A 21984-nucleotide genomic window follows, 5' to 3' on the forward strand; every position below is an offset into this window, starting at 1 on the left:
GTCTATCTAGCCTGCTCTCACTGTCTTTATCTCTTGCTGTCTATCTAGCCTGCTCTCTCACTGTCTTTATCTCTTGCTGTCTATCTAGCCTGCTCTCTCACTGTCTTATCTCTTGCTGTCAATCTCGCCTGCTCTCTCACTGTCTATCTCTTGCTGTCAATCTAGCCTGCTCTGTCATTGTTCCTCAATCCCACTTCTGCTCTGTCATTCTCTTTCCTTTCTTGTTTCAGTTTAATGAAAAGGCAGAGGCAGTGGTCCCTTGCTTCAAACACCTGGTCCAGGCCAACGTTCGCAACAAGAAGATCTTCAAAGAGGCTGTAAAGCTCATGCAAGCTAAAGGCACCACAGACTACAAGTCTGGTTTCCACTTTGCCTTCAATCAGCTACTAAACGTAAATGACTTAAAGCTCAACACTCTGAACGACCGCATTCTGTACAAGTGATGGCCAATTCTTTAGGGCTCCTACTATGAAATAGACAAGGACATTTTCCAAAGAAAATGTGTGTGCTTGCTATTTTGTGCTTTGAGCAGGCACATGAAGGACATTTCATTACAGATAACAGGCCAACCAGCAGAACATTTAAGAGTGGCTCTCAATGACTCCGTGATGCATCGTGCCTAAGAACAGCCCATAGTCGTGGTATTTTGGCCATATGCCACACTTCAACTGTACATCTGTCAAGGTTGTGCGCTACTGGTGTAGAAGTCAGGTGCAGGAGAGCAGAGAGTTGTGATCAGGCGCACACTTTATTAGGCAGAAGCAAACAACCGTAGGACGCAACTGCATCAAACAAACTTCCAGCCAAAAGCGAAAGTGTAAAGCGCGACAAAGTCACAATGAAGCAAAAATGTTTAACAATAATAAACATACTACGGGTGAACACGGTACCCGGGAAAAAACCAGCCTGGCGCGTCACACAAAACACGTAGCAAAGAACAATTCCACACAAAGACATGGGGGGAACAGAGGAATATACACTGCTCAAAAAAATAAAGGGAACACTAAAATAACACATCCTAGATCTGAATGAATGAAATATTCTTATTAAATACTTTTTTCTTTACATAGTTGAATGTGCTGACAACAAAATCACACAAAAATTATCAATGGAAATCAAATTTATCAACCCATGGAGGTCTGGATTTGGAGTCACACTCAAAATTAAAGTGGAAAACCACACTACAGGCTGATCCAACTTTGATGTAATGTCCTTAAAACAAGTCAAAATGAGGCTCAGTAGTGTGTGTGGCCTCCACGTGCCTGTATGACCTCCCTACAACGCCTGGGCATGCTCCTGATGAGGTGGCGGATGGTCTCCTGAGGGATCTCCTCCCAGACCTGGACTAAAGCATCCGCCAACTCCTGGACAGTCTGTGGTGCAACGTGGCGTTGGTGGATGGAGCGAGACATGATGTCCCAGATGTGCTCAATTGGATTCAGGTCTGGGGAACAGGCGGGCCAGTCCATAGCATCAATGCCTTCCTCTTGCAGGAACTGCTGACACACTCCAGCCACATGAGGTCTAGCATTGTCTTGCATTAGGAGGAACCCAGGGCCAACCGTACCAGCATATGGTCTCACTCACAAGGGGTCTGAGGATCTCATCTCGGTACCTAATGGCAGTCAGGCTACCTCTGGCGAGCACATGGAGGGCTGTGCGGCCCCCCAAAGAAATGCCACCCCACACCATGACTGATCCACCGCCAAACCGGTCATACTGGAGGATGTTGCAGGCAGCAGAACGTTCTCCACGGCGTCTCCAGACTCTGTCACGTCTGTCACATGCTCAGTGTGAACCTGCTTTCATCTGTGAAGAGCACAGGGCGCCAGTGGCGAATTTGCCAATCTTGGTGTTCTCTGGCAAATGCCAAACGTCCTGCACGGTGTTGGGCTGTAAGCACACCCCCCACCTGTGGACGTCGGGCCCTCATACCACCCTCATGGAGTCTGTTTCTGACCGTTTGAGCAGACACATGCACATTTGTGGCCTGCTGGAGGTCATTTTGCAGGGCTCTGGCAGTGCTCCTCCTGCTCCTCCTTGCACAAAGGCGGAGGTAGCGGTCCTGCTGCTGGGTTGTTGCCCTCCTACAGCCTCCTCCACGTCTCCTGATGTACTGGCCTGTCTCCTGGTAGCGCCTCCATGCTCTGGACACTACGCTGACAGACACAGCAAACCTTCTTGCCACAGCTCGCATTGATGTGCTGCACTACCTGAGCCACTTGTGTGTATTGTATCATGCTACCACTAGAGTGAAAGCACCGCCAGCATTCAAAAGTGACCAAAACATCAGCCATGAAGCATAGGAACTGAGAAGTGGTCTGTGGTCACCACCTGCAGAACCACTCCTTTATTGGGGGTGTCTTGCTAATTGCCTATAATTTCCACCTGTTGTCTATTCCATTTGCACAACAGCATGTGAAATTTATTGTCAATCAGTGTTGCTTCCTAAGTGGACAGTTTGATTTCACAGAAGTGTGATTGACTTGGAGTTACATTGTGTTGTTTAAGTGTTCCCTTTATTTTTTTGAGCAGTGTATATATGCAGTGTGATTAGGGAATGTAAACCAGGTGTGCGGGGGAACAAGACAAAACAAATGGAACAATGAAAAATGGAGCGGCGATGGCTAGACGGCCGGTGACGTCGAACGCCGCCTGAACAAGGAGGGGAGCCGACTTCGGCGAAGGTCGTGACAGTACCCCCCCTTGACGCGCGGCTCCAGCGGTGCGCCGACACCGGCCTCAGGCACGACCCGGAGGGCGAGTCACCGGGCGATCCGGATGGCGACGGTGGAACTCCTGCATCATTTCAGGGTCCAACACGTCCGCCGCCGGAACCCAGCATCTCTCCTCCGGACCGTACCCCTCCCACTCCACGAGATACTGAAGGCCCCTCGCCCGATGCCTCGAATCCAGGATGGAACTGACAGAGTACACTCGATGTCCAGAGGGGGCGGAGGAACCTCCCGCACCTCAGACTCCTGGAGTGGACCAACCACCACCGGCCTGTGGAGAGACACATGGAACGAGGGGTTAATACGGTAATCGGGGGGAGCTGTAACCTGTAACACACCTTGTTCACTCTCCTCAGGACTTTGAATGGCTCCGCAAACCGCGGACCCAGCTTCCGGCAGGGCAGGCGGAGGGGCAGGTTTCGGGTCGAGAGCCAGACCCGGTCCCCCGGTGCGAACACCGAGGCCTCACTGCGGTGACGGTCTGCGCTGTTTTTTTGGCGCAGCGCGGCCTGCTGGAGGTGAACATGGGCAGCTTCCCATGTCTCCTCCGCGCGCCTGAACCAGTCATCCACTGCAGGAACCTTGGTCTGACTCTGATGCCAAAACCCGGCTGGTACCCCAATACGCACTGAAAGGGGGAGAGATAGTGGAGGAGTGGCGGAGCGAGTTCTGCGCCATCTCGGCCCAGGGCACGAACACCACTTACCCCCCCGGCCGGTTCTGGCAATAAGACTGCAGAAACCTGCTCACATCCTGGTTCACTCTCTCCACCTGCCCATTACTCTCGGGGTGAAAACCTGAGGTGAGGCTGATCGAGACCCCCAGACGTTCCATGAACGCCCTCCAGACTCTCGATGTGAACTGGGAACCTCGATCAGACACTATATCCTCAGGCACCCCGTAGTGCCAGAAGACGTGTGTAAACAAGGCCTCCGCAGTCTGTAGGGCCATAGGGAGACCGGGCAGAGGGAGGAGGCGACAGAACTTAAAGAAACGATCCACAACGACCAGGATCGTGGTGTTTCCCTGTGAGGGAGGAAGATCGGTCAGAAAATCCACCGACAGGTGTTACCAAGGCCGTTGTGAAACGGGTAAGGGATGTAGCTTAACTCTGGGCAGGTGTCTAGGAGCCTTACACTGGGCGCACACTGAGCAGGAGGAAACATAAACCCTCACGTCCTTGGCCAAGGTAGGCCACCAGTACTTCCCACTCAGACAGCGCACGGTCCGACCGATCCCCGGATGACCAGAGGGTGACGTGTGGGCCCAATAGATCAACTGGTCACGGACAGGAGACGGAACGTACAGATGCCCGACGGGACACTGGAGGGGAGTGGGCTCTGTATTTAACGCCTGCTCAATGTCCGCGTCCAGCTCCCACACGACCGGCGCTACCAGGCAGGAGGCCAGGAGTATGGGAGTCTGATCCATGGGCCTCTCCTCTGTGTCATGCAGCCGGGACAGTGCATCTGCCTTAACATGTTGGGAACCTGGTCTGTAGGGGAGGGTAAACACAAAACAGGTAAAAAACATGGCCCACCTTGCCTGACGAGAATTCAGTCTCCTCGCTGCCCGGATGTACTCCAGGTTGCAGTGGTCAGTCCAGATGAGGAAATGTTGTTTAGCCCCCTCAAGCCAATGTCTCCACGCCTTCAAAGCTTTAACCACAGCCAACAACTCTCGGGATGAGCTTCTTCGGGAAGAAAGCACAGGGGCGGAGCTTCGGTGGCGTACCCTAGCGCTGAGAGACCACGGCTCCTATCCCAGCCTGGGACGCGTCCACCTCCACTATGAACGCCAAAGAGGGATCCGAATGGGCCAGCACGGGAGCCGAGGTAAACAGAGCCCTTAGGTGCTCAAAAGCCCTGTCCGCCTCAGCCGACCACTGCAAACGTACATGACCCCCCTTCAGCAGTGAGGTAATGGGAGCAGCCACCTGGCCAAAACCCCGGATAAATCTTCGGTAGTAATTGGCAAACCCTAAAAACCGCTGCACCTCCTTTACCGTGGTGGGAGTCTGCCAATTACGCATGGCTGAAATGCGGTCACTCTCCATCTCCACCCCTGATGTGGAAATGCGATACCCTAGGAAGGAGATGGCCTGCTGAAAGAACAGGCATTTCTCAGCCTTGACGTACAGGTCATGCTCCAACAGTCGTCCAAGTACCCTGCGCACCAAGGACACATGCTCGGCGCGTGTAGCGGAGTATATCAGAATGTCATCGATCTACACCCTGCCCGTGCAGGTCCCTGAAAATCTTGTCTACAAAGGATTGGAAGACTGATGGAGCATTCCTCAACCTGTACGGCATGACGAGGTACTCATAATGGCCTGAGGTGGTACTAAACGCCGTCTTCCACTCGTCTCCCTCCCGGATACGCACCAGGTTGTAAGCGCTCCTGAGATCCAGTTTAGTGAAGAAGCACGCCCCGTGCATTGACTCAATCGCCGTGGCGATGAGAGGTAGCGGGTAACTGTACCTCACCGTGATTTGATTTAGACCTCAATACATGGGCACAGACCTCCCTCCTTCTTCTTCTTCACGAAAAGAAACTCGAGGAGGCAGGTGAAGTGGAGGACCGAATGTACCCCTGACGCAGGGATTCAAAGACATATGTCTCCATAGCCGCCGTCTCCACTTGCGACAGGGGATACACGTGACTCCTGGGAAGTGTAGCGTCTACCAGGAGATTTATCGCACAATCCCCCCGTCGATGGGGTGGTAATTGAGTCGCCTTCTTTTTGGGGAAGGCGAGAGCCAAATCGGCATATTCTGGGGGGGTGTGCACGGTGGAGACCTGGTCTGGACTTTCTACCGTGGTAGCACCAACGGAAACCCCTACACACCTCCCTGAGCACTCTCGCGACCACCCCGTGAGAGCCCTCTGTTGCCATGAAATGGTGGGGTCATGACGAGCCAACCAGGGACGGCCTAGTACCACGGGAAACGCAGGAGAGTCAATGAGAAAGAGACTGATTTTCTCCTCGTGACCCTCCTAAACTAAGGGCGAACGCTCTGTCGATAAAATTCCCAGCCGCGCCTGATCGACAAGCGCCTTATGCTGGGAATGCGGGGAAAACTCAGGAAAACAAACATTAACAAACAGGTGGACAACAGAGGACTCTGGATGAGAGTGGTGCAAACTCACCTGGGGTGACGCCAGAGAGCCCTGCCTGCTGCCTCGACTCCCAGAGGGACCAACCCTGCACCGACCGGCAGTGTGCCCTCTGCGGCCACAGATAGTGCACGTGAAGGCCCCTCCTCCAGCCTCCCTAAGCGCAGCCCCTCCCAGCTCCATTGGCACCGGAGCGGTGGTGCTGGAAGATGGAACCGACAGAGCCCTCTCTGGACGTCCGCGGGTAACCAGCAGGTTATCCAACCGAATGGACAGATCCACCAGTTGGTCAAAGGTGATGGTGGCATCCCTGCAGGCCAACTCCCGACAGACGTCCTCGCGCAGGCTGCATCTGTAGTGGTCGATAAGGGCCCTGTCGTTCCATCCTGCTCCGGCGGCCAAGGTCCGAAATTCCAGGGCGAACTCCTGGGCGCTCCTCGTCCCCTGCCTCAGGTGGAAGAGCCGTTCCCCCGCCGCTCTACCCTCGGGCGGATGGTCGAAGACTGCCCGGAAGCGGTGGATGAACTCCTCAAAGTGGTCCAACACCGTATCTCCTTCTCCCCACACGGCGTTTGCCCACTCTAGAGCTCTCCCCGAGAGGCACGAGACGAGGGCGGACAACCTCTCTCTTCCCGAAGGAGCTGGATGAACGGTGGCCAGCTGGAGCGGCGAAGGCCGGTGACGTCGACCACCAAACGACGCCCGAACTAGGAGGGGAGCCGACTTCCAGCGGAAGTCGTGACAACATCACATGCGACTTGTAATAAGACTTTGCAATTAATATGATCAAAGTTTATTAAACTGAATATCCGAATTTACTGAATACCATTTAACATTATAGTAAAAACATTTGCAATCAAGTATTATTTAATAACTGTAAAATGAATGGATTCACATACTTAAGTTACAAGGCAATACTGACATTAACAAAACCTAATTCTAGGCATATAGATCCTAAGGTTAACTTACAAGACAAAGCATGAACAAAGAGATGCCTACTAGACTAGAAGCCTAGGAAATGAGAATTGATCATACAACTTTCCTCCATAGACTGGAAACAGGATAAGAGAGAGGACAAAGGCATTTAATTCCATCCATAACATCTGAAGGTGTAACTCTTTTAACCCACAACCAACCACCATTGACCAATCAAACGATACCAAGTTTAGCGTAACCTGACCAACAAACCCAATCTCCACAGGGTGTGACAGCATAGATTCTAAAGGCTTGTGTGGGGGATGAGACCAATTCCAGAGACGACCATCAAACTCTTTGCATAGAGTCATTTAGAGTTCACCCTGTATAGATACAAGTTACTACAGTGACCATACATCCATATAGATAGCATTAGAGTTATCCTCAGTGAACACGTTTCAGATTGATACCAAACATGGATACTATAGTATTATTATATCACACATTCAATAGTCAGTCCTCTGTATACTGTAACAGAGAGTATAACATTTTGGCTCCTCATAAGGAAAATGGCTGTCTAGTCCTTAGGCATTGTCCTTTGTGCTTTCCTTCTGTTCATGGCCATTTGCCATGCGGACCCAGAGGTGAAGGCATTGACCTTTGTGCTTTCCTTGGATTCCTGGCCATTTGCCATGCGGACCCAGAGGTTATAGAGAGCACATATATTAGGGCAGAGCCTACAGTGGTAAGAAAGATAGCTGTAATGACGTCTGTTTGTAGCTGGTGTGGAGGAGTCAGGCGCAGGACAGCAGATATGAGTAATAAACGTAATTTACTCAAAAATGTCACAAATACAACGCAATAATGCGAGCCCATAATAACGGACCGTATTACATAAAGACAATCACTCACAAACAAACATGGGGAACAGAGGGTTAAATAATTAACAAGTAATTGGGTGAGTGAAACAAGGTGTGTAAGACAAAGACAAAACAAATGGAAAATGAAAAGTGGATCGGCGATGGCTAGAAGGCCGGTGACGTCGACCGCCGCCCGAACAAGGAGAGGGACCGACTTCGGCGGAAGTCGTGACAATAGCAAACTAAATATGTAAAAACTAGCTAACATAAAGGAAATGACAGTGTAAAAATGATAGTTATACAAAGTCAAAGATATGAACTGTAACTCAGTAAAATCATTGAAATTGTTGCATGTTGCATTTCTACTTTTGTTCAGTATAGTTGTTTAAGGTCTTACAAAGACAGCGTGCAGTAACTGCATTTTATGGGTCATAGGTCAAATCAGTGGTCATGGTTGATATGCATAACACATTACTTCATAATAAGATAATACATCAGTGCATTATCACATATCTTCCTACAACATGCTGAATTTGAATACACTTTAAGCCATTTTTCTCAGTTTCACTGTTTGCGTAGTTACTGCTCTTTGCCTTTGTAGGGCATCATAGTGAAAGCCATATTAGGGGAGCAGCTCATCTTATTCCCTATATAGTGCACTACATTTTACCAGATCCCTATTTTTAAATAGGGTGCCCTTTGGGACATAGACACTGTTCCCCTCTTGCCTGCTTAATTCGTCACACACTTACAGTCTGTATTAATCATTCACTTGCTGTGTTTTGATTAATGTTAACATACACTCTTTCTGTTTCTCTTTCTAGAAGACCAATGTCCCGCGAGCTCACTGCAATAAAATAATCATGCTGTTCACTGATGGAGGAGAGGATCGAGCTCAGGACATCTTTGAGCAGTACAACTGGCCCAACAAAACGGTCCGTTTCTCAGAAACTAAACACACACACAAAACATTTCAATCACTATTTCATTGGTAACTTCATTTTTCCTTATTCATTGATGATTTCATTCTTGGAATCCATAAATGCGTCACTAGGGTTTAAAAAATTCCTCCTGCTTATTTCCTCCTGATTACAGGAATCTTCCAAATGGGATTTCTGGTCAAAGGATACCACAATGGATATCACAGTTGGCCGTGTATCTCTGTGTTAATGTCCCAGAATAAAGATGAATGGGTTCTTTGAATTCTCTTTCTCCTAAGGTGCGGGTCTTTACATTCTCTGTGGGGCAGCACAACTATGATGTCACACCCTTGCAATGGATAGCGTGTGCCAATAAAGGTGAGTGGGATCTGTGCAGGGGCTATTTTTCCTAACCAGCATCAGTGAAGATCCCTCTTGTCCAAAACTAGATGCAGTAGGGGGTTGTAACAAAATGGCCGTTTTCATTTCCTTGTGCCCTCATAAACATGACACTTGTCTGCTTAAGAGAAGTTACTGTAGTCTTTCAGTTTATAACCCCTAGCCTAGTTTATAAGCGCCTGATACACAACCTCCATCTTTACTCTCCCTCATCTGTGCCATAATTGTGAGCACTGTTTCTCATCCTATCTCTCTTTTTATTCCCCCCCCCCCCTCTCTCTCTCTGCTCTCGCTCTAGGTTTCTATTTTGAGATCCGCTCCATCTGTGCCATAAGGATTAACACCCAGGTGGGTTTGTCTAGTGCCTCTTACACAGCTGATCCTGGGTCAGCCAGTTCTCCTCCTGGCACTGCTTCCTGGAATCGTTGTTGTTTATCGGAGACTGACTCTAATGTAGCGTATATATTATTACCCTGAGGTTATTACTGTGAAGTGTTTTTCACTTACAGCTGGATGACAGGCAAAGATATAAAGTTGGACAAACTTTACTGAGCATCTTTCCATCAGCAACAGCACATAATCATGTGAATTTTTTTTCAGCTTCCTGTGTGACATCAGCATGAGTGCGTCCCTATTTTCTACATAGTACACTACTTTTAACCATATCCCTGTGTTCAAAGTAGTGCACTATAACGGGAATACAGTGCCATTTGGGACACAAGCTACAGAATGTGTAACATCAGTATTGCTACACAGTTGATGCCTGACTGTTTGCTATTCCTGTGTGTTGTTACCAGGAGTACCTGGATGTGCTGGGCCGCCCCATGGTCCTGGCAGGCAGCCGTGCCAAGCAGGTTCAGTGGACCAATGTCTATCAGGATGCCTTGGTGAGGTCACCTAGCTCAGAACATTCAGCTATACCTAATCTATAGTCTGAATGCCTGTCTGTTTGTGCTATCATGCCAACTTCATTGCAGTCAGTCGCTGTTTGGTATGACATTGAGTGACAAAGAGTTGGCATGATAGCACAAACAGACTGGCACTCATGCTAATTCATCTACATTGGACTTAAAGAGCGACTGCACTTCCTGCTTTGGCCAAATTCTTTATCAATGCTCATTAAGAAATGCTAGTGGCCATGACTGAAGGCAAACACGAGTTGTCTTGGGGGTGTGGTTTGAGGTGGGTCTTTCTTTGGGTTTGTCTTTGCCAGTCAATCAAAACAAACAAGAAAAGTAGCTAGCCATTTCGAGTTGAAACATTGAAAGCAAGCTGGCAACATGCATCAAACATGTCATCAAGTTTGCTTGGTTATGAGCTAGCTAGCTAATGTTAGCTAGCAGGGATAAAACCTTCAGGTTCAACGATAGCTATGCAAATCTATCTCTGACATTACACATAAGCGAGAGGCTATGTATTTATCTAGTTAGCCCACAGTATCACAGCCTAGTATCATAGCAGCGTAGCCTATAATGACATGTAGCTGTTTGACGGTTGACAGCCCAATAAAAAACTAGTTGGATGTAATCCATATCCTGGCCATCTGCCCAAGATTGTTGAACAACTTTCTGGAAGCCCATTTTCTCTAGAGCAGCTACTAACCACACGTCTTGTCTGGGGAAGAGGTTCCAGTGGGCGAGTTCGTTTTGCGCAGTGGTGGAAAAAGTAGGCTTCCCAATTTTTATACATGAGTAAAAGTAAAGATACCTTGATAGAAAATGACTCAAGTAAAAGTGAAAGTCACACAGCAAAATACTACTTGAGGAAAAGTCTAAAAGTAATAGGTTTTAAATATACTTAAATATAAAAAGTAAATGTCATTGCTAAAATATAAAATGTATCAAAAGTAAAAGTAAAAGTAGAAATCATTTCACATTCTTTATATTAAGAAAACCAGATGGGACCATTTTCTTGTTTTTTTAAATTTATGGATAGCCAGGGGCACACTCAGACATCATTTACAAATGAAGCCTTTTTGTTTAGTGAGATCACCAGATTAGAGGCAGTAGGCATGACCAGGGATGTGCTCTTGATTAGTGTGTGAATTGGACCATTTTCCTGTCCTGCTAAGCATTTGAAATGTAATAAGTACTTTTGGGTGTCAGGGAAAATATATGGAGAAAAAAGTACAGTCGTGGCCAAAAGTTTTGAGAATGACACAAATATTAATTTTCACAAAGTCTGCTGCCTCAGTTTGTATGATGGCAATTTGCATATACTCCAGAATGTTATGAAGAGTGATCAGATGAATTGCAATTAATTGCAAAGTCCCTCTTTGCCATGCAAATGAACTGAATCCCAAAAAAGCATTTCCACTGCATTTCAGCCCTGCCACAAAAGGACCAGCTGACATCATGTCAGTGATTCTCTCGTTAACACAGGCGTGAGTGTTGACGAGGACAAGGCTGAAGATCACTCTGTCATGCTGATTGAGTTCGAATAACAGACTGGAAGCTTCAAAAGGAGGGTGGTGCTTGGAATCATTGTTCTTCCTCTGTCAACCATGGTTACTTGCAAGGAAACACGTGCCATCATTATTGCTTTGCACAAAAATGGCTTCAAAGGCAAGGATATTGCTGCCAGTAAGATTGCACCTAAATCAACCATTTATCAGATCATCAAGAACTTCAAGGAGAGCGGTTCAATTGTTGTGAAGAAGGCTTCAGGGTGCCCAAGAAAGTCCAGCAAGCGCCAGGACCGTCTCCTAAAGTTGATTCAGCTGCGGGATCGGGGCACCACCAGTACATCTGCACGCACAGTGAGGCGAAGACTTTTGGAGGATGGCCTGGTGTCAAGAAGGGCAGCAAAGAAGCCACTTCTCTCCAGGAAAAACATCAGGGACAGACTGATATTCTGCAAAAGGTACAGGGATTGGACTGCTGAGGACTGGGGTAAAGTCATTTTCTCTGATGAATCCCCTTTCCGATTGTTTGGGGCATCCGGAGAAAAGCTTGTCCGGAGAAGACAAGGTGAGCGCTACCATCAGTCCTGTGTCATGCCAACAGTAAAGCATCCTGAGACCATTCATGTGTGGGGCTGCTTCTCAGCCAAGGGAGTGGGCTCACTCACAATTCTGCCTAAGAACACAGCCATGAATAAAGAATGGTACCAACACATCCTCCGAGAGCAACTTCTCCCAACCATCCAGGAACAGTTTGGTGACGAACAATGCCTTTTCCAGTATGATGGAGCACCTTGCCATAAGGCAAAAGTGATAACTAAGTGGCTCGGGGAACAAAACATCGATATTTTGGGTCCATGGCCAGGAAACTCCCCAACCTTAATCCCATTGAGAACTTGTGGTCAATCCTCAAGAGGCGGGTGGACAAACAAAAGCCCACAAATTCTGACAAACTCCAAGCATTGATTATGCAAGAATGGCCTGCCATCAGTCAGGATGTGGCCCAGAAGTTAATTGACAGCATGCCAGGGCGGATTGCAGAGGTCTTGAAAAAGAAGGGTCGACACTGCAAAAATTGACTCTGCATCAACTTCATGTAATTGTCAATAAAAGCCTTTGACACTTATGAAATGCTTGTAATTATACTTCAGTATTCCATAGTAACATCTGACAAAAATATCTAAAGACACTGAAGCAGAAAACTTTGTGGAAATTAATATTTGTGTCATTCTCAAAACTTTTGGCCACGACTTTACATTTGTTTCTTTAGGAATGTAGTGCATTAAAAGTAAAAGTTGTCAAAAATATAAATAGTAAAGTACAGATTGCCCCAAAAACGACTTAAGTAGTACTTTAAATTATTTTTCCTTAAGTACTTTACACCACTGGTTTTGAGTGCCCCGGTTGGGTGGGGTTTGCTCAGTTTCGACCATTCCATTGGTCCTCCTAAGGAGAGTTCTCCGTCCACCCAGGGCAACGGGCCATGCAAAGCGAACTTGCCCTGTCTTTTCCACTAAAATATGGTGGCACCATGTGGTAATAGGCAAAAGGGGGCATGAAATGTTGACATAATTATAATACAAACCAAACCCTTAAGTAAGTAATGACGCAGTCACTTACCAAACTCAAATTTGGACGAGACTGAATTCATGACCAAAATTATCCTATTTACACCTTGTAGTCAATTTTGACAATTCATGTTTCTGACTCATATTGATGCCACATAGGCTGTTTAAAACCAGAGAAGTCGGTTCTAAGGGCAGTTGACCGTACAGTATATACACATAGTCCACTGACAGAGACATACCATTGAGTGCTGTCACTCCTGCTTCCGCTGTTCCCCCCTGGTACTCGAGGGCGCCAGGCTCCTCAGCATTGCGCACTCCTGCCATCATCATTACACACACCTGCCTTCCCCCCATCACGCGCATCAGCAATTATTGGACTCACCTGGACTCAATCACCTTTGTCATTACCTTCCCTATATCTGTCTGGTTCCCTGCTCTGTTCCCTGCTTCTGCATTGATTGTCATACGTCCTTGTTTACCCGTGTGCTAATGCTGTTCCTGTCTTGTTCTATGTCTGTTCCCGATTAAATGTTTGACTCCCCGTACCTGCTTCTCATCTCCGGCATCGACCCTTACAAGTGCTCTGAAGGTGGATGATAATATATTCACATCTAATTTCTAAGTTCCATAAGCATTACAATCTCCTGTAATCATATAGTGAGGTGCCATTGCTCAATGTAGACACATTGGGGCGGTTTCCTAGACACAGATTAAGCCTAGGCCTGGATTATGATGTCTTCTGTTGGTAGTGTGGGGGAGGACTATTAGGGAAAACACTTAACGTTTTGTTCTTCTGTTTGTCTTGTTTCTTTATAGGGTCTGGGACTGGTTTTTACTGGAACCATGCCTGTTTTTAATCTCACCGTGGATGGAAACTCACAGGTGCAGTCATTTAAAACAGTTCACGTTGACCTAATGGACAATCTTTCTTTAATGAATCACAATTTCTTGAGGTTTCGTTTACTGGTTATTTTCTCCACAGAATCAGCTCATATTAGGTGTCATGGGGGTGGACGTGCATCTGGACGAAATCAAAAAGCTGACACCACGATACAACGTCAGTATACCGCATCATATCTTACTTCACACACGCTTGCATGCACACAAGTAATAATTTATTCTCTGCTTCGTAACTTTGCAGCTTGGAGCCAATGGGTACATATACGCCATCGACCCAAATGGATACCTTCTCCTGCATCCAAACCTTCACCCAAAGGTTATGTATACTTTATTCCCCCACTGAAAGATCACTGTGCAGTTTATAGGGAGCATTGTAAATAGATTGTAGATTGTACATTTCGATTTGATACAAAGTGAATGTGGTTGGATGTAGGTTAGATATAGAACCTAGTGTGTACTGCTTATTGCATGTCATTCCAATTAGCTAAGATAAGACTGCCACTGCATGTATTAAACTGAACATAGAATACAACTGAGATGTATTCAACTGAATGTGTTACTGTAAAACATGGGAATGATGTGATATCCCTAATGTGACTGGTGCTTTTCTGCAACAGCTGCTCGACCTACCAGAGCCTGTAACACTTGACTTCCTGGATGCTGAGGTGGAGGACAGCTCCAAACAGGAAGTGAGTATAATAACATGCACTGTGCCATAAATTATATACACTGAGTATACAAAACATTAAGAACACCTGGGCCCAGATTCACAAAACACTTCTTACGCAAGAACTTAAGAAGCTTCGTAAGAAAAAAAATAAGAAGTTCATAAGAGTTCGTAAGATCAATTCCTCAACAATATTTTAAGATCGAATGATTTTCTTACGAATGTCTCAAATATCTTCTTACGAATCTTCTTAAGATGTGTGTTGCTAGGCAACCAATTTAGCCAGCTATCTAGCTAGGAATGGCAATCATGTTAGCATATTTCCTACTGAGATTACTGTTGTAAAACATGCTCTTGGGTTAGACCATGGAGATGCGACAGCGTATTTTTCTATATTTTTTTATTTCACCTTTATTTAACCAGGTAGGCTAGTTGAGAACAAGTTCTCATTTACAACTGCGACCTGGCCAAGATAAAGCAAAGCAGTTCGACACATACAGCAACACAGAGTTACACATGGAATAAACAAACATACAGTCAATAATACAGTAGAAAAAGTCTATATACAGTGTGTGCAAATGAGGTAGGATAAGGGAGGTAAGGCAATAAATAGGCCATGGTGGCGAAGTAATTACAATATAGCAATTAAACACTGAACACTGCGTAGGTAACATACTATCTCTACATTCCAGATCCGCAAACATATGATTGATGGCAGGCCGGGTGACATGCAGATTAAGACGCTTGTAAAATCAATTGATGAGGCAAGTGTGTGTATGTGTGTGTGTATTTGTTAATTACTTCACACCTAGGCAATATATCAGGTATACTTTACTTCACATACTTAATTCACAGTAATGACTTTGTCAACCCCAGTAAGCCAACAGCCATGGTCATGGACGGTTGATCAACACACTTACGTGAGAGCAAACCTATTTTAATATGTGGCTTTTCCCCCTTCATTGCAGCGATACATAGATGAGGGAGTTCGGAGTTACACCTGGACACCCATCAATGGTACAGACTACAGGTGAGAAGGCAGGAGATGGAGGTGTGGGTTGAAGGGTAGAGGTTTAGTACTGGTAACCATAGCAATAGGATATGAACTGCTGAAGATGACAGGGTTGAGAGTGTAGGTGGACGGACTCTATATCTAGCAGCCTAATGGCGGTAGTGTCTTCTATTGAGCCTCAGACTTTGATTAATTCCCTCTGTTTTCTGTTGGGGATGCTGCCACTTGTAGTCTGGGCCTGGTACTGCCGCCCTACAGTGAATACTACATCCAGGCAGACCTGAGTGATGTGATGCTGCAGCTCCAGTGTGAGTACCACTGCCCACCCAGAGAGCCGCTGTCTCCCTTTAGCTCTGGTCCAGGGCGTTATGTGCGGCTTGATGACACTGATCCCGATGACATGGGCGGTTGATAACTTTTTCTCTCCGTTGCAGATCTGCAATCTTTGCTGCCCAGCTCCTTTGAATCAGGGGGACACGTGTTCCTGGCTCCCAGGTACAGAGATTTCTGTGTGTGTGTGTGTGTGTGTGTGTGTGTGTGTGTGTGTGTGTGTGTGTGTGTGTGTGTGTGTGTGTGTGTGTGTGTGTGTGTGTGATCTCATCTCTGTCTAACCATTCTTATTTTAGGGAATACTGCAAGCGTCTGCACATCTCTGACAACAACACACAGTTCCTGGAGAACTTCCTGTCTCTCATGGTGGAGATCACACCAGAATCTGAAGACTGTGAGTTTCTCTTCTTTATGTCAATGAGTTTGTAGAGTGGTTAGGGCCATGCCATTCACCATACTACACCAGCTTTGAACTGCTGAAGATGACATGGAATTGTGCAAAAAGCAAATTTTTCACCTATGATATTTTATAAAGACTGACGGGTTACATTAACTGTGTGTGTTCACAGGTGATCAAGGCCTCATTCACAACCTGATCTTGGATTCTGGAATCATCTGGCAGTTAGCATCTAGAGTGTGGAAGAACAAGGATATCCAAACGTGAGTGAACTCAACAAATAATAACCTATATCATTGATATTAAAACTAATTCATTTGAATAATAACAATATGTGAAACGTCTGAGTGAACTAAATTACTTTTTGCTTCAGGTATGGTTTCCTGGCATTATTTGCAGCCACAGACGGAGGTGTAACCCGGGTCTTCCCCAACTCGTGAGTGTGTCTTTGAGTAGTTACAGATATCACTCTGACTAATAAAATGTACTGTTTGTTTGTTTGTTAATAATTGCATGCCTTTCCTGTCTGTGAGCATTATGGCAGTTGAATGTGAGTATGCTTGAATACTTAGGCATTGCTCAAGCAATACTGCTTGAATACTTATGTATTTCTCAAGCAATACTGCTTGAATACTCAACCAATGCTGCGTGAATGTGAAATGTTTTGTGCTTCCAAGGGCTGCTGAGTCGTGGGATGAGGACCCTGAGCCCTTCAACTCCAACTACTACCGCCGCAGCCTTGACAACAAGGGCTATATGTTCAGAGCTCCACCCAGAGCCTGTGAGTAACACACACTGATATATATGCTACATGGCTAAAAGTATGAGGAAACTCCTTCAAATTAGTGAATTTGGCTGACAGGTGTATAAATCTGAGCTCACAGCCATGCAATCTCCATAGACAAACAATGGCAGTAGAATGGCCCGTGAAGAGCTCAGTGACTTTCAACGTGGCACCGTCATAGGATGCCACATTTCCAACAAGTCAGTTAATAAAATGTCTGCCCTGCTAGAGCTGCCTCGGTAAACTGTAAATGCTGTTATTGTGAAGTGGAAATGTCTAGGAGCAACAACGGCTCAGCCGCGAGGTGGTAGGCCACACAAGCTCACATAACGGGACCGCCGAGTCCTGAAGCGAGTAGCACATAAAAATTGTCTGTGCCCGGTTGCAACACTCATTACAGTGTTCCAAACTGCCTCTGGAAGCAACGTCAGCACAAGAACTGTTGGGAGCTTCATGAAATGGGTTTTCATGACTGAGCAGCTGCACACAAGCCTAAGATCACCATGCGCAATGCCATGCATCTGGAATGGTGTAAAGGTCGCCGCCATTGGACTCTGGAGCAGTGGAAACACGTTCTCTGGAGTGATGAATCACGCTTCATCTGGCAGTCTGACAGATTAATCTGGGTTTGTCAGATGCCAGGAGAATGCTACCTGCCCGAATGCATAGTTCCAGCTGTAAAGTTTGGTGGAGGAGGAATAATGGTCTGGGGCTGCTTTTCTTAGTTTGGGCTAGCCCCCTTAGTTCCATTGAAGGGAAATATTAACGCTACAGCAAACAATGACATTCTAGAGGATTCTGTGCTTCCAACTTTGTGGCAACAGTTTGGGGGCAGGCCCTTTCATGTTTTAGCATGACAATGCCCGTGTGCACAAACCGATGTCCATACAGAAATGGTTTGTCGACATCGGTATGGAAGAACATAACTGGTCTGCACAGAGCCCTGACCTCAACCCCATCTAATACCTTTGGGATGAATTGGAAACCTGACTGCAAGCCAGGCCTAATCGCCCAACATCAGTGCCCGACCTCACTAATGCTCCTGTGGCTGAATGGAAGCAAATCCCTGCAGCAATGTTCCAACATCTAGTGGAAGCCTTCCCAGGAAGGTGGAGGCTGTTATAGCAGCAAAGGCGGGACCAACTCCATATTAATGCCCATGATTTTGGAATGAGATGTTCGACGAGCAGGTGTCCACATACTTTTGACCATGTAGTGTATATGACCTTGGAGATAAAAGACAGGTTTTTAGATAGCAAACAGGTTGTAGGCATTTAAATACATTTCACTCATATAACATGAAAATACATGATTCACACATTTAGTTTTTAACCTGTCAGGCTAACACAGATCAATCACTGCTTTCTGTTTGCATGAACTTTGACCCTGTTAAACTTTGTCATAGCCATGGATGATCCGGTGACCTCGGAGAATGGCACCATCGGAATCCTGGTCAGCACTGCCGTGGAAGTCAACCTGGGAGGCAAGAACCTGAAACCGGCAGGTAAAGCTGTTTTGGTTATGAATAAAGTAATTGGAGGAGGTGTTATCTTTTAATGTCAATGTTCCCTAGCGTTGCAAAATTCCAGGAACTTTCCTCAAATTCCCAGGAAATCTGGAATCCTCCAACCAGGATTTCTGGAAAACCTGGGAATTTAGGGAAAGTTACTGGAATTTTGCAACTCTAATGGCCTTAGATCCTGGTTGCTTTGTCCTGCTCCATCTTCTTAAAGTAGAAGTTCACCCAAAATCCCAAAACACCCAAGTGATTCCATAAATTGAAACTAGTTCAGTGGATGTTGCCCTCTCCCCCCCCCTCTGTAGTGCTGCTGTACTGCTGTACTGAAACAGCTGAAAAATGGGTCATGTTACTCGTGACGTTGCTGGATGCAGGCTTCTCTCTTATCCGTTGCCAGTGTGGGCAACTGTTTTGTTTTATTGAAAGCGTATGGCCGAACTAGCTATTTTTGTCAAAAGTACTATCGGTTTTGAGTCAGGGAATGTGTACTTTTCCATCTAAAACATTTGCTATTATTTTATGTAATTATTTTATGAAGGCGACTGCCACAGCAGCGGAGATGAGTAACAACTGCGCATGTGCGCCCTCGTGGGGAAGGGCCCTGCTACGAAGGAACGTCACGATATGCCTTTATATGGAGCTTGATGTCACAGATTCATTTTTTGGGGGCGGGAGACGGCGCTAGTGCGAAAGTTGATGGAGCATATCGCAGGTAAAATTAGTTACACAAAATGGAAAAGAGATGGCAGCTAGAGGAAGCTGGTGTTCGGTCCAGTGTTGCCAACTTAGCGACTTTGTCGCTATATTTAGCGAGTATTCAGACCCCTCTAGTGACACATTGTCAAAAAAGTGACTAGCGACAAATCTAGCGACTTTTTCTGGTGTTATTGGAGACTTTGAGACTCTGACGTGAAAGCACATATCGTTCTTACTCTTCTCAATGAGCAGCGGGTGCTGCCGTGGGCCCCACCCCGTCCCAAAACACTCACAGGCGGCCCATTCCTCGCGCAGCAGTCCCTCCCAGCTGCAGTCAGAGCAGGAGATGTTCACCCCTCCACGTCCAGACTGCAAATGAATCGCGCATGCGGGAAGCCGCCGCTGGCTGATCCCGCCCTGGCTTACATTCAGGGCGTATGTAGAATGTTCTTTGTCTAACATAAATAAATCACTGCACAGAAATAAATCACTACATTTGACTCACACAGCCTCAGTCACTTACTCACCTTGTCCACTGTGTGTGTGCCTCTCTGTGACATAAGCTAAACATCAAGCTGGTTAGCTCATCATGTCTCAGTCTAAACTGTACAGTCAAAAATATAGAAAGGAGTGGGAATCAAACCCTGAATTCAAAGGCTGGTTGAAGCCGTTTATTGGAGATGATACACGGGCATACTGCCTGTATTGTAAGGCTGATTTTTACGCCAAGGTTTGGCCCGGCAGGGATATCCTTGTCTCATCGCGCACTAGCGACCCCTGTGGCAGGCCGGGTGCAGTGCAGGCCGCGAGCTTGGGCTCGAACGACAAATCGAGCCTGGGCTCGAACCCAGAATCTCTGGTGGCACAGCTAGCAATGCAGTGCTTTAGACCACTGCGCCACCCGGGAGGCCCAACCGATAGTACTTTGACAAAAATAACTAATTCGGCTGTACACTTTCAATAAAACAAGAATTTATCCACACTTTGCGGATTTCTGAATCATGAATTCACTGGCAACGGGAGCAGAGCAAGGCCTACTCCTTTAGTGGGCTATCTCTTACTCTTCTGTTATCTCTATCTTTCATGGTCTGGTCTCATGGTTTCGTTTGAACTCTCCTGCTGACCAGTTGTGGGGGTGAAGCTAGACTTGGAAGCATGGGTAGACAAGTTCAAGATCTTGGCCAGCAACGTGTCTGACAGTCGTCAGGGCTCGCAAAAGGTACCGTATGAAAGGCTGGGTAAAAAAATGATCAGTCCTCTATGTGACTGCTGTCAAGTGACTTGAACAGATCCAGTCTAACGTTATTATGTCATGATGACTCTGATTTCCTTTGTACAGTGTGGGCCGTCCAGAAGTTGTGAGATGGACTGCGAAGTCAACACTGACGTAAGAATTCATCTCCTATCACACAGGTGTCAAACTCATTCCACGGGGGGCCGAGTGTCTGCGGGTTTTCGCTCCTCCCTTGTACTTGATTGATGAATTAACATCACTAATTAGTTAGGAACTCCCCACACCTGGTTGTCTAGGGCTTTATTGAAAGGAAAAACCAAAAACCTGCAGACACTAGGCCCTCCGTGGAATGAGTTTGACACCCCTGTCCTATCACATAGCCCTACCCCAGGAAGAGTAGCTGCTGCTTTTGCAACAGCTAATGGGGATCCTAATACAAATACCAAATACCAAAATTGTACAAACTGCTGTCACAGTACCCAACCAGACACAACCCACACACACATACAGTTTGACTAGTTCATGTCAACCAAGTGTCTGGGGAATTGTGGCGTGATTTGTTTCTGTGTGTGTCCAGTGCTGGTCTGTGTGACAGAGAGAATAAGAGAGAGTGTGAGAGTCTGTATGTGCCTGTCGGTAGTGATATAATAATCCAATCCAATTCCCTGTCTCTAGGACTTACTCTGCTATCTGATTGACGATGGGGGCTTCCTGGTGATGTCCAACCAGAGGGATCACTGGAAAAAGGTATGGAGGGTAAACGTCAGTAGGTACCAATCAGGTCAACTTACACAATCTCTATATAGTCAAATAGCACAATAAACTAGATTATCGAAGATATTGAGAGATTCTTTGGTAGCTGTATGTTAATATTATAACATTCAGTCTGTATTATTTGACTCCATTAGTTTTAATAGGTGCAGACCAGTCACAAAGCCTTACCCTTGTTTTTTTGCTATAGCTCAGTGTGCAAATAATACAGACTGATTGTTATCAAATATATTGTATGATAGATCTGTGTATTAAAGATATGGCGATGTTGGTCTGACAAAGATCTTTTCTACCTGCCTGTCAGTTATCCCAGTATCTTTCTGTTCTAGGTGGGCCTTTTCTTTGGTGATGTGGACCCCTATCTTATGCACGCGCTGTATAACAACTCCATCTATGCCCGCCGGCAGTCCTTTCAGTACCAGTCAGCATGTGAGCCAGTCAGCAGCAGCCACACAGGGGCAGCACCCAGGGGCATCTTTGTGGTGAGAGTTCAAGGACCAGGGCAGTCTTACCTTACCTTACTTACCTTATTTCATCTCCAGGGTCCATATGTGTGAACTGTTTCAGAATAGGAGTGCTGATCTAGGATCAGTTTTGCATTTTACAGGGAGTTCTGATCCTAGATCTGCACTCCTACTCTGAGACGTTTTACGGGTGGATACAGGCCCAGAGAAAATGACTAACTATTCCACCTAGCCTATCAAAGATGCAGCTACCACAACATTGTTTATACCCTCAGATCTACACAAGTCCCTTAGC

The 21984-nt window shown here is 46.4% G+C and overlaps 1 protein-coding gene across 1 annotated transcript in view; it reads left to right on the forward strand.

Annotated features, from left to right (window-relative positions):
- Positions 1-21984, forward strand: part of LOC120021849 (voltage-dependent calcium channel subunit alpha-2/delta-2-like) — a 43411-nt gene that overhangs the window by 15005 nt on the left and 6422 nt on the right. Inside the window, exons 10-31 of the mRNA XM_038965698.1 lie at positions 231-392; positions 8452-8562; positions 8847-8925; positions 9245-9294; positions 9744-9833; positions 13732-13797; positions 13898-13972; positions 14057-14131; positions 14433-14504; positions 15175-15246; positions 15451-15512; positions 15726-15802; positions 15929-15989; positions 16121-16218; positions 16394-16484; positions 16595-16657; positions 16899-17002; positions 18411-18509; positions 20348-20439; positions 20560-20607; positions 21130-21201; positions 21555-21707. Of these exons, the coding sequence (XP_038821626.1) occupies positions 231-392; positions 8452-8562; positions 8847-8925; positions 9245-9294; positions 9744-9833; positions 13732-13797; positions 13898-13972; positions 14057-14131; positions 14433-14504; positions 15175-15246; positions 15451-15512; positions 15726-15802; positions 15929-15989; positions 16121-16218; positions 16394-16484; positions 16595-16657; positions 16899-17002; positions 18411-18509; positions 20348-20439; positions 20560-20607; positions 21130-21201; positions 21555-21707 (1872 nt within the window). The remainder of the gene's footprint in view (positions 1-230; positions 393-8451; positions 8563-8846; positions 8926-9244; positions 9295-9743; positions 9834-13731; positions 13798-13897; positions 13973-14056; positions 14132-14432; positions 14505-15174; positions 15247-15450; positions 15513-15725; positions 15803-15928; positions 15990-16120; positions 16219-16393; positions 16485-16594; positions 16658-16898; positions 17003-18410; positions 18510-20347; positions 20440-20559; positions 20608-21129; positions 21202-21554; positions 21708-21984) is intronic.

Source organism: Salvelinus namaycush, chromosome 2 (assembly GCF_016432855.1).
Source record: "Salvelinus namaycush isolate Seneca chromosome 2, SaNama_1.0, whole genome shotgun sequence".
NCBI lineage: Eukaryota > Metazoa > Chordata > Actinopteri > Salmoniformes > Salmonidae > Salvelinus > Salvelinus namaycush.